Source organism: Salvia splendens, chromosome 18 (assembly GCF_004379255.2).
Source record: "Salvia splendens isolate huo1 chromosome 18, SspV2, whole genome shotgun sequence".
NCBI classification, from domain to species: domain Eukaryota; kingdom Viridiplantae; phylum Streptophyta; class Magnoliopsida; order Lamiales; family Lamiaceae; genus Salvia; species Salvia splendens.
In genome coordinates this window covers 6,613,520-6,627,760 of record NC_056049.1, presented here as the reverse complement: position 1 = coordinate 6,627,760, position 14,241 = coordinate 6,613,520, and the positions used below count along the sequence as shown (strand labels likewise).

Genomic DNA, 14,241 nt, shown 5'->3' with positions numbered 1-14,241 from the left:
AATGCATCAGCGCCGAGGAGCTCCCCCTCCTCAAACTCGCCGTCAGTGACGCTCCCGACACATTCGTCGCCTACCACCCCGGCCAAATCTTTTTAAATTACATTTGTACGGTTATATGTCCTATAATTTCTCAAAATAATTTTCGAAGAGAAATTAGTCAGAAAAATCATAAAATTTTGCAAAAATCTGGTATTTCCTATAACCTTTAAAAGTGATTTTAAAAATTACCAATTTTTCGAATCGTGTATTTCGATTCGGCATAAATTTTGTCTACCTGGAATTCCAAAACTAATTTTAGAACATACATATATCATCATCAGTTTCATCTCTCCCACAAGATGACGTTGGCGAGGGAGGTGGCAACGGCGACGCCGGAGAGGGCGAGCTCGCCGAGGTGGCCGACCATCATCATCGAGACGACGCGAGGCAGAATCTGAGAGACGGTGACACCACCATTGGCGCGGCGATGTAGCTCACCTTCTTCAGCTCGTCCACGAAAACCTCCCGCGCAGCGCCTTCGCCCGTGTAGCAGCGGCGCCTCCTCCTCCAGCGCAGCAGCTACAGCTTTTGTTTCAAGAAACGGTGATGATAAGCAGTACTCCCCCGTCCCACAATAGGTGATACTACGACTTACTACATTTTATCTATTTTATCAATTTTTGTATAATGTACTAGTACGACTTACATTTAATTCTACGATTTTGTGTCAAATGTCACTTTTTTATGTGCCAAACTCCAATGCTAATGAAGAATATGTATATGTATTTAACATAATAGTGTACTGCAAAAAAATAGATTTGCACAGCTTATATGTCCTATAATTTCTCAAACCTATATTTTGAATGGAAATTGGTTACAAAAATCATGAAATTTTGCAAAAATCTGGTATTTCCCATAACTTTTAAAAGTGGTTTTAAAATTATCAACTTTTCGAATAGTGCGTATTTCCTGCACTAAAGTTTGACATCAATTTTGCTTACCTGGAATGCCGAACTAATTTTAGAACATATATATCATCATTAGTTTCATCTTTCCCACAAGATGGAGCACCAACTATTACACGTAGTTTTTGGCTTTCCACGTAGGTAAAATTTATATCGTAGATTTTAGTGTGGGAAATATGCACAATTAAAAACTTAGTTCTAGTATTTAAGACTAATTTTAAAAATTGATGGGGGAAATATCCAATTTTTATAAAAATTCATGATTTTTCAGATCAATTTCCTTTTTTTAAACTATGTTTTTGTTAAGATACTGAGATTTCTACAATGCGTAAAATTGCTTTATTATATTGTTTTAGAATTTCGTTAGGACCATTAGAATAAATCATAAATCTATATATAATTGATTTTATAAATTAAGATATTACCATATGTATTGAAAATAAAGTTGAATCCAGCGGAAAATCAATAAACTCAAACCACGTCACATAATTTTTCTCTTAAATGTTTAAACCGCTCATACGTATTGCCATGGTCAATTGTGTTTTTTCATGGAACGGTACATATTTTGCATTTAACCCCTCGATTAACTTTATCAAAATTTTATTAATTTTTTAGAGATTTGAAGATCAATTATCTGAAATTACAGAGTTCAAATGTTAATTTTATAATTAAGACAATAAAATAGACTAGTACATAGTTTTAAACTAGCTTATAAAAATTTGTAGCTCAATTATATTACTCCTCTCTCTTTTTAAATTACAAAAATCACCGAGAAATTAAAGGTTGTTCAAGAGTAATCTATGTATGTTCAAATATAGTAATAATCTGATTGTCAATTTGATGACTAAGCCATCTGAATACATGACTCGCCATCAACAAAACTTCCTTTGTATATATTCACATGCATCGCACTCCCACTATAGATATTTATGAATATTATGATACATATATATGACTCTACTAGTCTACTTTAGTAAATGATGTCCATAAGAAAGTGATCACACGTGCCATTGTACGTGGTTGTATGAAGGAAAATGCTAATGGAGTTACTATCATGATATCATATGTTAGGGACATATGTACTATCTAGGTAGGGTTTAACCGATTCTACTATTGATCCAGGAGTATTGCCAGAAAAGCATCTGATCGCCTACATCCCAGCTCTTCTTATTCTATTGTAGGTGTTGGAGATCGTTGATGCACACTCGAACTCCACATTAGTATGATATTGTCCGCTTTTAGCTAAGTCCTCACGGTTTTACTCTTGAGGTACTTCCCAAAAGGCCTCATACTAATGGAGTTGGGATAGCCATTATATATGCTTGCAACTCTTGTTCATTCTCCAATGTGGAATATTGTTTGCCCTCACAATCCTCCCTTCAAACCAAGACCACCAAACTAAGAGTACATGTCCACCCCATGTTACAGGTCACCAGGTCACCATATGTCTTGATCGAGCTCACATAGAGACATTGAAGAACTTGCAAGTGCGATCCACCGAACCCTGAGCCACACAGGCCAAGCCCTAAACCAAGGCTCTGATACCACTGTTAGAAATCGGTGGTGCACACCCGAACTCCACATTAATATGATATTGTCCGCTTTGGGCAAAGCCCTCTGGTTTTGCTCTTGGAGTACTCCCCAAAAGGCCTCATACTAATGGAGTTGGATAGCCTTTATATATGCTTACAACTCTTGTTCATTCTCCAATATGAGATATTGTTTGCCTTCAATAGGATTTGCAAAACCTCGTCATGGTGTATAATTGAACATTTATTTCTTAGAAATTGCAATTTCATGATTCAGATTAGGTGAAAAAGAAAAAAAAAATGGTTCTTTGGCCCAAGCGACATCAAACGAATTCAGTCGCCAATGCTTCGGATGTTTTCAAAATGAAAAGCACTCAGCTCACGTTAGTATATGATTGAACCGACGTACTACTAAAGTTTGATTTGAGAAGATCAAATCCCAAATCTTACTTAACAACTAAATCTTGGGCTTTTTCTAAAGGTATTTAAAATAATCGATCTCGAAGACGGTGAAAAAGTAAAATACTTATGTATAACAACGTTGATTAATGGAACTCCACTTGCATTCTCTGTTTAAGGCTGATATTAGAATTTATAAGTTAAATTTGTGTATCACAATTCGCACATAGTCAAGATTAATAAGGTGGTGTTCGGTTTCCAAAATAAAATAATATTAAGATATAATCTATGATTGAATTGTGAGATTATTTTAGTCATAGAGGTAGTTATGACTAATTATCTCATGATTATCGATCTAAGATTGGTTTTGAGATTGAATCTGATGAATCAAACACACTACAAATTTAATCTCGGATACAATTTTGCAAACCGAACGCCTCATAAAGTAGGAGATGATGATTATCATGTTAATCACGAAATTGACCATATTTTTCAACTTTACTTTTAGAAGGTTGAAAGCAAGTTTCCTATATTTCAAATTTTACAATTAAAACTAACGACAAAAAAAATCGTGATTAAAACTTTCATAGTCAACTCCTAATGGAATTGAGGATAGTTTTGTTAGAAAGAAGACAAGATTTGGGGCAGGTCATTATTTGTAAACATATAAAAGCTTGTTAAGATTTTAAAAATATAAAGGATTCGCATAAAAATGAGAAATAAAAATAAATCAACTTAAATATATATAGCGAGTCACCTATTCTATCACCAATTAATTTTCTGGGATGAAACTTCACTAGTTGATCTTCGCTTCACGGCTTCACTCCAGATTGTTTTATTTTCTCAATCACATTTATTTTTTTTTGTCGTCTCTTGTGTTCATCGTCGTGTTAAAAAAAGCATATACTCTCATCCACCAATGTTTCCTATAGATTTTGAATCTTTTATATAAATTTGGTATGAGATATTTGGCCCAACAATAGGTTTAATGCAAGGAATGGAGTAAAAAAAATTATTCCACCTGAGCTATGCTGAATGTTACGTAAGTTGAAATCAATAATAAAAATAAAAGTAATAAAGAATTAAAAAAAAGTAATAGCCCCACGTCCACGTCACGGCTTCATGTTGTGCTCCATGACGATTCAGTATCATCCAAATTTTTCCTTCACTGATTTCTCTAACGAAGTGGTGTGACTACTATACATATGCAAACATTTAATTTGCTTCCAAAAACAATGCTTTATGTCACAATCTCTCCACCAATTTTTCTTTTTCATGCTTCAATATGCCATCATTTTCAACTGGAAATTCCTCCGAGAAGATCCTCTGCCGTGCTTCAATTGCCTGTACAATGAAGAAATCAAAGCATTAACTATGCATGATCAAAACACAAAATATGGACACACAGAGTTTCATGTCGATTGATATATACAAATACAACACCTTCTTTTCCCAATTGGTAGACGCTGTTAGAAGAGAGAGCGCGATAGATTGAACCGTTGCTCCTGCCACGAGTCCGCTCCAAAGGCCAACTCCTTTCAGGTGTACTAAAAAGCCAAATAACAGAGCCACTGGGATACACACCAGATAATATGCTCCCGCATTCACATACGCCCCTATATGCTGCAACCCGATGCCTCTGACTACACCTGCACAAATATTAAGCGCTGTGTTGGGTATCAACGATTAATCTGTTTCATCGGAGAATTTCAAGTGTGTCGACATAAAGTGTACCCGATAGAACAGCCTGTATGCCATCCATGACAATAGACATGCCAAGGAAAGGCGCCATTTTCTTGACATAAGAGATTACTTGTTTATCCGCACTAAATGCGTATCCTAACACGCGGCCTGATGACCCTATGGCGAATCCAGCTGCTAGGAACTCTGTGATCGACAGAGCCAACACTGCATGTAGAGTGGCTCTGGCTGCGTCCGGATTTCCTGCCCCCATCTCGTTCGAGATCAGCGTACTGGACTCCACAAGGAAAACAGTTAAATATTCACAAAAACATAAGACATTGTGCAGTTAATAGTAATGCAAAATCGAGAGTAGACCTTGCAGCAGAGCCGAAAGAATAGGGGACGTGATAGTGCAAATACGAAATCGTGAAGCTGCAAGCAAAGGAAAGTAGACACTTAGAAATGTATATACATATAAAGAGTGAGTTATTCAATCAAAGAATACCATATAGAAAGAACTGATGTCTCCAATTGTGGATTTGGCAACACTCCTGACAGCAACAGTATTAGCTCAAAAGACCACCATTCCAAACTGTGTATAAACACGATATCATTCAAAGCTACGAAATTTAAGACAAATCCAAATTTGGAAAACATTAAAACAGAAAGTGAACTCAAACTCACCATACCATGGCAGCAGATGGTATAGCAAGGTGAAAGAAGTCCTTCATGGTGACAAGCACATCCCATGACAACGGAGCTCGTGTTTCTTGGCAAGCAGGGGAATACATGACATAAAGCACGAGGAGAAGAACGTTGAACCAAGAGGATATGGCTATTGAGATAGCTGCTCCAGAGTTTCCGAGATGGAATCTGAATATGAAAGCCCAACAGAGAGGTAGCTGGAAGCAGAGAGATGCTAATGAGCTCCAAACCATGGGGAAAATCAAGCTCTGGATCTGCAGGTAACGAACAATGCACTGGAGAAACGCATAGGGGAAGAGCGTTGGGATGAGCTGGATGGCAAACTTGCCTGCTGCAGCTGATATTGAAGGATCTTGGCCCATCACAAGCAGCAGGTTCTCGGTCAAGATGAATACGAGAGAGAGAACTATGCACACCATAAACAGCCATAACATTGCACCATAAGTTAGCGTTCCCACTCTTTTGTATTGCTTAGCACCGTATGCCTGCCCACATAGAGTTTCCAGAGCACTAGCCATCCCAAACTGTATACCAAAATACACTTTCAAATATCAATCAGGCAATACATTCTATTTATGGAACTATGTTATGTACAGAGACTTAGCAAGTGTGATACGAAAAATACGATCGATAGATTGAATTGACCTCATGATTGAGTAGGATTAGATGATGATGTGATCATACTAATATTTTACATCTTTGCCTAATACTGGTTTTGAATGAAGAATTATTTAGTATTGAATGAGCTAAACTGTCAACATCTTAGAAATAACAAAGTTATTAATGGGAATCAAATTAGGTTGAATGGTCGTCGACACGATTGATAAGAGCGAGGTCAATTTCGCACAAATTTCCTAATCGTATTCGGCGATTGAGCGAAAACGTGGACGCAATCTGAAATAAAAATGAAAATGACAACTTACAACGACACTGAATCCGGTGACGTTGCAGAGAGAGGTGGCGATGGAGGCGCTGGAGAGGGAGAGCTGGTCGACGTGGCCGAGCATGAACATAGGCGAAACCCGCAGCAGAAACTGCGATACCGTGACGACGATCATCGGCAGCGCGATCCAATTGACACGGTTCACCTCCGCCGTGAATGCGATTTTCCTCGCCGCCGCGGCGTTGCGCTTCGCCACTAGTGTCTCCACCTCCATTTTCTGGCGACTCCTCATTACGTAACACCCCAAACATGTACTAATATATTCACAATAACTACTTATTTCTTCTGTTAATATATGTTGAGAAAATACTATCAGGTTTCGGCGTTATCTTGAAATGATTAGGATGCTACATTTTTAGTGGTTTTATTAGGATATTTTTTTAAATAATTTGATATAAAGGCGTTTTTTTGTAGCTTATTTATATAGATTTTTTTAATTTGACTAGTTTATGCTTATTTATATCGGTTCTCTCCCCTACATGAATTTAATATCTTGATTAGTTAACAAATTGAAGTGAATCCAATCAGAATACGTGTATATTGATAATGATTCAAATGTTATATATACATACATTATGCTATTTTACAGATTGTGGAAGTTACATTATATTTTATGCTATACGATATTATATAGTACATGTACAAGTTACATTACGATTCAATAATTTTAAGATAAAATTTCCTACATTAATGAAAACACGGAGTAGTAAATTAATACGCACTCTCTTCGTTTCTTAAAAATAAGACTTTGGAAACGGCACGAGTTATTATGTAAAATTGGAAAAATAGAGAGGAATAGAAAAAATAGGTAGAGGAAGAGAAAAAATATTAGAATTAAAGTTAGTGGATTGTGGTGTCTATTTACTAAAATTGAGATTTACTATATTTTTAGGAAACAGACTAAAAGAAAAAGAATTTATATTTTTAGGAAACTGATTGAAATACTCATATAGTAGTATATATTATCTCTCATATGTTTACTATAGTTGCATATTAAAATAGTTATATATTGGAGACACCACTTTCTGAATTTCGTATATAAATTTTTAACAAAACATTTTCAACATGCCTAGGTATAATTTCCCTATCCGAGTATTCATTGTGACGTATAGTGATATAGTACTAATTATTATGAGAAATTACAATTTTAAACGTATTAAATATTTTAATCCTGTTTTAATACGAAATCTCTCATTAAGTTTGTGAAACTTCATCAATAATTTCGAAACAGTGGATACTGTATTAAATAAGAATTTTGGACGAAACAGGTTGTAAAATCAATTTTTAATTAAGTTTGAGGCAGGCAATAGGTATCCAAATACATGAATAATTTTTATTTAAATTATAACTCTTTACTAATATAACAAATCAAATGTAATATGATAACGTAACGGCAACACGGCTTTGCTTTTAAAGCAACGTCATTATATTTGAAGTGTTGATTAAAATATGCTAATCAAAGGCAGATTTATATGGGGAGATCGGGGCATATGCCCTCATCAACATATTTTAGTTAAACTATTTTTATTTTTCAATTTTTAAAATTTCTCAATTTTCTTTATGTATTACTCCTCAAACTCCTAAAATTTCTTTATCTATATATTTTTGCCTCTTCTAGATTGAATTCTTGAATCCGTTCCTGAGGTTAATGTATCCAAAACTATGTCATTTTATTGTTTATTTTATCATATTAGTTTTGTCTTTAATTAACCATTAAATTATGCAAAATTAAAAAAATTACATGATTTTGTATTTCGATTTCAAAACTTATAAAATTAATTAAAAGTCAACAAAAATTATAATTTAAATGTCAATCATCCCTAAATTCTAATGCATATATAACACCCCAAAATTTTACTCGATGATTAGCGATTTCTTTACGATAAAATTACATTGAGATATGTCCCTAGTACTGAATAAAACAGGACAAATTTAAAGACCTCCAAGCCTCTTGGCTTAGATTTTTTTTTTTACAAATGAAGGCCTATTTATAGCAACAAAAAAGTCCTTATTTTACTTAGTAACAAAATTAAGTCATAGCCCCTTTAATAATCTCTCTCTACAGCTCTCGATCAAAACCAAGAGAACACCAAACACCAAACATCGTTGTTGCTTCCATGTAGTAGCATAAGCACACACCATCAACTCTGGTAATCTTATGTGCTTTAAATTTTCGTGAGCATATGATGCATTCATTGCTTAAACAGAATCACTTGTCATCTTGTGAGTATAGCATGTCATTACTTGTATAAGAATCATTTATTATTTTGTATGCTTTTATTTTCCGTGAGCACATATGATGCTTGTGAGCAGTGACGAAACCACGTTAGGGTTAGGGTGTCATGTGTTAAAACTCTTAAATCTTGTCTCACATCGACTTGTTGATGATCCTAACTCATCTATATAAGTATGGACAACCCTCCCCCTTACAAAGCCTTTTAAGGGGTGAGTGGTTCATTTCTAATATGGTATCCAAGCGTGCCCAAGTCGATGATGGATTTTATCTCTTCTCTTGCCTACCCACGTGATGGAAGTCCGATATGTCATTCCGCCCACACATGAGGGGGCGTGTTAATACTCTTCAATCTTGTCCCACATCGACTTGGTGATGATCCTAAGTCGTCTATAAGTATCATGGTTCCCAACAATTTCTATACATCAACTATTTATATTTTATAAGTATTTAGCTAGTTCATGTTGTTTGGTGCCGTAGTAGGTTTTACTTGTTCATAAATCATAAGTGACCTAACGTCCAGTGTTCAATTCCCCTTACCCAGCGGCAAAAATCCCATTATATGCAAATCTCTTCTACAATATTAGGGTTTTTAGATCTAGTTTTGATAAAAGGAAGAGATTTTCTTCATTCACTCTTATGATTTACATTCTAATTCACACCCCTTTAAATAGGTTCAACAATAGCTAAACATGGTAAGGATCCTTTCCAATTAATTTCCTAATCACATGGTAATTCTCCTTAAATACATGATTCTAATTGATTTCTTTCCAACACTCCCCCTCAAGTTAAGTAATGGGATCACTCATTCTTAACTTGCTCAATACTTCGCGGAAGCTTCTTGAATCCACAGCCTTAGTCAGAATATCGGCCAGTTGGTCTTCAGATCTCACAAACGGGAGCTCTACTATCTTGGCTTCTATGTTGTCTTTAATGAAGTGTCTATCCACCTCGACATGCTTTGTCCGATCGTGCTGGACAGGGTTTTCAGATATACTGATTGCCGCTTTGTTATCACAGAACAACTTACACGACTTTTGTGACTTTAGGCTTAGCTCTGTCATTAGCTTCTTCAGCCATAAAATCTCAGTCAGACCACTCTTGATTCCTCGAAACTCAGCTTCTGCACTAGACAGGGCAACCACCTTTTGCTTCTTGCTCCGCCACGTAACAAGATTCCCTCCAACAAAGGTGAAGTACCCTGCGGTCGACTTTCTGTCATTTGGGTTTCCTGCCCAGTCTGCATCTGTGAAACCATGGATCTCCAAGTGTCCATGATTTTCGAACATCACTCCATGTCCTGGCGTCCCCTTTAGGTATCTTACAATCCTAAGAGCCGCCTCCCAGTGAGCTGCTTGGGGTGCGAGCATGAACTGACTGACCACTCCAACAGCATATGCAATATCGGGTCTGGTGTGAGACAAGTAGATTAATTTCCCAACTAGACGCTGGTACCTTGTGCGATGAGTAGACTCCGCTCCTTCAATTATCTGCAAACCGTGATTCTGTGCCATAGGAGTATCAGCTGGTTTGCAGTCTAGCATCCCAGTTTCTGCCAGCAGATCAAGTACATATTTTCGCTGGCTGATAAAGATTCCCTTCTTCGACCTTAGTACTTCAATTCCCAGAAAGTATTTAAGTAATCCAAGGTCCTTCATTTGGAATTCTGCAAAGAGATTCTTCTTCAACTGCTTGATCTCATCCTCATCATCACCTGTGAGGATCATATTATCTACATAAATGATCAGACACGTAATTTTTTCTTCTCTCCTTTTTAGGAACAGAGTATGGTCGGAGTTGCTTTGCTTGTATCCATACTTCTTCATTACCTCCGTGAACCTCCCAAACCATGCCCTAGGGGATTGTTTCAGCCCATACAGTGTCTTCTTAAGTTTGCAAACCTTTCCTCCTTCAAACTGGCCAGAGAAACCAGGTGGTGCCTCCATGTAGATTGGTTTGGACAGCTCCCCATGTAAAAAGGCATTTGTCACATCAAATTGGTGTAGTGGTCATTCCCTGTTCGCCGCTATGGAGAATAGTACTCGAATAGTACTCATCCTTGCCACCGGGGAGAAAGTCTCAGCATAGTCGACTCCATATGTCTGAGTATATCCCTTAGCTACCAATCTTGCCTTATACCTTTCGATCGATCCATCTGGTCTTCTCTTAATAGTAAAGACCCATCTGCATCCTACAATCTTGACCCCATCTGGTTTCAAACATACTTCCCAAGTCTTGTTTTTGATCATGGCCTCATCTCCACCAACATTGTCTCCCTCCAGTGGGCAACTTTCATAGCTTCTTCTGCCGTTCTAGGGAGCTCTTCTTCCTCATAAAGAGCAGCTTCAAATGCCCTGCCCATTTCACTCAAGTTTGCTTTAGCCAGATTTGCCATAGGGTACCGACTCCTTGAGTTGGTTCTTTCTGGACTGTATCGTTTAGGAGGCACCCCACGGGTGCTTCTAGGAGGTAAGATATACCGCCCAGTATCACCATCAATTGCTGCATTTTCTCCTTCCTCTGCATCAGGTTGGTTAGAACCAATAACTGTATTTTCTGAGCTAGTTTCGGGAATTACCTCAGATATCACTGGAGGAGGATCTGGTTCAGGCAATGGCGACTGAGGAGGCTCCACAGTGGACGTGATCTGCTCGGCGATGACACTAGCTTGCTCTGTTGGCTCCACCTCAGAGTTGCCTAATTGTGGCACATCCCAATGAAGGGGTCGAACACTCTCCCCCTGGCTTGGAACACTCTCCCCCTGACCCCGAATTTGGGAGTGATAGAAATACTCACTTTCTAAGAAGTTACAGTTCATGGTTGTAATAATCTTCCTAGAAGTTGGATCATAACACCTATATCCTTTTTGATTCAATCCATAACCCATAAAAACACATTTAATGGCACATGCAGAGAATTTACTTCTTTCATGCTTGGGAACATGGACATAAACAGAACAACCAAAGATTTTGAGAGGAATAGACAGGGGTTCAGGAATATTTGTTGAGGCTGAAAGAATTTGCAGAGGAGTCTTCATACCTAAAATCTTTGTAGGTAGACGATTAATTAAATAAACTGCAGTGGCTACAGCTTCAGGCCAAAGACATTTTGGAACATTTGAGTCAAAAAACAAAGCTCGAGTCATTTCCAAAATCAGTCTATTTTTCAGTTCTGCTACTCCATTTTGTTCAGGAGTATAGGGACAAGTCGTTTGATGAACCAGTCCCCTGCTCCTAAAAAAAGATGTCATTTCCTTATTAACAAATTCCCTACCATTATCAGACCTAAGAATTTTAATAGAGGTTTGAAATTGAGTCTGTATCATAGTAAAAAAAATGGTAAATTTTTTGAAAACCTCATTTTTATTTTTCAAAAAATATACCCATGTTAATCTAGTGCAATCATCCACAAAAATTAAAAAATATTTTAAACCATGATCACCAGTAATGGGCGCTGGGCCCCACACATCAGCATGAACTAAGGAGAAAATACCATTAACCCGAGTATCACTAGATTTAAAGGATTGTCTATGGCTTTTGGCCAAAACACATGACTCACAAGTAATATTCTTAAACTTAGAAAACTTAGGAAATAAAATTTTGAAATAACCCGAAGATGGATGCCCCATTCTACGGTGCCACAACCAAGCTTCTCTTTCAGCAGATCCGTGAGCAAGCATCGCGGTGCCACCTTGTTGAGTAATCTCGTCCACATAGTAGAGGCCTTGACGATCAGTGTCACGCCCAATTATCCTCCTCGTCCTGATATCCTGTAATACACAAAAATTTGGGTGCATCAATAGAGTACAGTTTAGCTCTTTAGTAACATGACTAATGGACATGAGTTTATGAGACAGTTTGGGCACATAAAGGCAGTTGGAGAGTTTTAAGGTGGGAGAAATTTCAATGGTTCCACTCCCACTAACAGCAGTCAATTCCCCATCAGCAGTTTGTATCGAACTCTTTGTAGCATCAGTAAATGCAGAAAAATCATTTTTATCATAAGACATTGTATCTGTGGCTCCACAATCAAATATCCATCCATTCTCCTTAGGATCATTTTTACTTTGGGCCATACATGCTATAGGGATTTTTTCCAACGGTGCAAAACTATTTGGGCTTAAAAAGGAATTTTTAGGCAATATAGGGGTAGTTTTTCGGATTTTTTGAGTCTGAGGACCTTTTTGCACATGATTTATACTACAGGGACTGGGCTTATAATTTTTTCTAGAAGGGGATCCCTTTTTAAACATTTCCAAACTTGAGGGGGCATGCAATAAAATTGATTTGTTAATTTGGGGATTAGGGTTGTCACTCCCTAATCCGCCGTTACCTCCGACAGAACTCCCCCTCCGTTCGGCAAACGCGGCCTCTCCGATTCGTTGGTCCGGTTCGCCTCGCCTGCCGCCACCACCGCCCTGCTGTTGGGTGGTCTCGCCTGTTCTCCCTCGGGCGTTGGCAGCTCCTCGGTTGCCCGCCGTTTCTTGGAACAATCCACCTCCTTCTTCGACTACGATTGCGAGTCGTGCTCTCGCCTTTTGGCTTTCATCCCACCATTCTGGGAACCCGACGAGGAGAAAACAATTTTCCTTGGTGTGTCTCGGTCGTTGACAGTGGGTGCACCACATTCTGGATTTGTCAGGTTTGAACCCTCGGCGGTTTAATGGTAGCGCGGCGGCGCGCGGTGGTTGGGTTTGGTGCTGTGGTGTTTGATTTCGGGCTGCGAATCCCAACCCTATTCCGCCCGATGATGAGCCATCGTTGGTTGCACCTGTTGGGAGATCTGAATTTGTTGCTGGCGCATTGATCTTGAGCCGGGTAGCTTCTCGTTTCACCCATCCGTATGCGGCCTCGGCTGAGGGCAGTGGGCATTCTTTTAGAATGTCCCGTCGAATCCCATCATACCGTTCGTTCAGTCTCGTTAGGAACTTGAACAAACGCTTCGTCCCTCCATACTTTCTGAACTGGCCGACGCCCTTATCACAACAATCGATTGGGCATTTTTGGCATCGATCAATCTCGATCCAGAGCCCATGTAGATGGCGCCAGTACGTCTCAAGCCCCTGTTCTCCCTGGATCATTTTTCCCGCTTTTTCCTCTAGGTCGTAGAGCAGGTACGGATCCGAGACGCTCTCGAAGGTGACAGATAGGCTCTCCCAAAGAGCCTGTGCAGTGTGGTGGTGAGCAAAATCCACGACAATATCCATATCGATATTGTCGAGGATCCATGAAAAAACAATCATGTCGGATTCCTCCCATTCGGTGTAGCCTTTTTCCCCTGGTTCCGGTGGTGTTGGCACACCCGTGATATGCCGGTTTGCCCGTCTGCCGACAATCGCGATTCTCATTAGTTTCTTCCAAAGTGGGTAGTTTGTTTCTTTGAGTCTGACTGCTAGAGTAACGTTTTTACTCATCTTTAACCTCGAGTCGTCGAGGTTTGGTTTTTCTTCGTCGTCTGACATTCTGTGATGTAGGTTGAAGTCGTTTGGCCGAGATTTTGGTATTTTAGGCTATGATGAATTTTTTCTGAGCCTTTGCTCTGATACCATGATAAAAGGAAGAGATTTTCTTCATTCACTCTTATGATTTACATTCTAATTTACACCCCTTTAAATAGGTTCAACAATAACTAAACATGGTAAGGATCCTTTCCAATTAATTTCCTAATCACATGGTAATTCTCCTTAAATACATGATTCTAATTGATTTCTTTCCAACAAGTTTTTTATGAATGAAATGCACAAATGTATAAATTATTTCCGCCTTCATCACGAGCCTATTTTACTTCAGCTAATTCATAAAATAT

General features: G+C 38.3%; 1 protein-coding gene across 1 annotated transcript; it reads right to left on the bottom strand.

Moving 5' to 3' along the window:
- Positions 1–3,870: 3,870 nt before the first annotated feature.
- Positions 3,871–6,435, bottom strand: LOC121776648 (protein DETOXIFICATION 12-like). The gene is made up of 7 exons (XM_042173836.1): positions 6,184–6,435; positions 5,240–5,784; positions 5,061–5,147; positions 4,931–4,987; positions 4,607–4,845; positions 4,316–4,521; positions 3,871–4,216 (listed from the first exon to the last, which is right to left on the bottom strand). Exons 1-7 carry the CDS (start codon positions 6,433–6,435, stop codon positions 4,118–4,120), a joined length of 1,485 nt encoding a protein of 494 aa, XP_042029770.1. The 3' UTR covers positions 3,871–4,117.
- Positions 6,436–14,241: the final 7,806 nt, after the last annotated feature.

Bases quoted from the DNA above. Each gene is read 5' to 3' on its own strand.
- LOC121776648 (XM_042173836.1), bottom strand. From the start codon at position 6,435: ATGAGGAGTCGCCAGAAAATGGAGGTGGAGACACTAGTGGCGAAGCGC. The intron at 5,148-5,239 runs GTGAGTTTGAGT...GTTTATACACAG, and splicing joins CCATCTGCTGCCATGGTATG to TTTGGAATGGTGGTCTTTTG. The intron at 4,217-4,315 runs GTGTTGTATTTG...TTCATTGTACAG, and splicing joins CTACCAATTGGGAAAAGAAG to GCAATTGAAGCACGGCAGAG.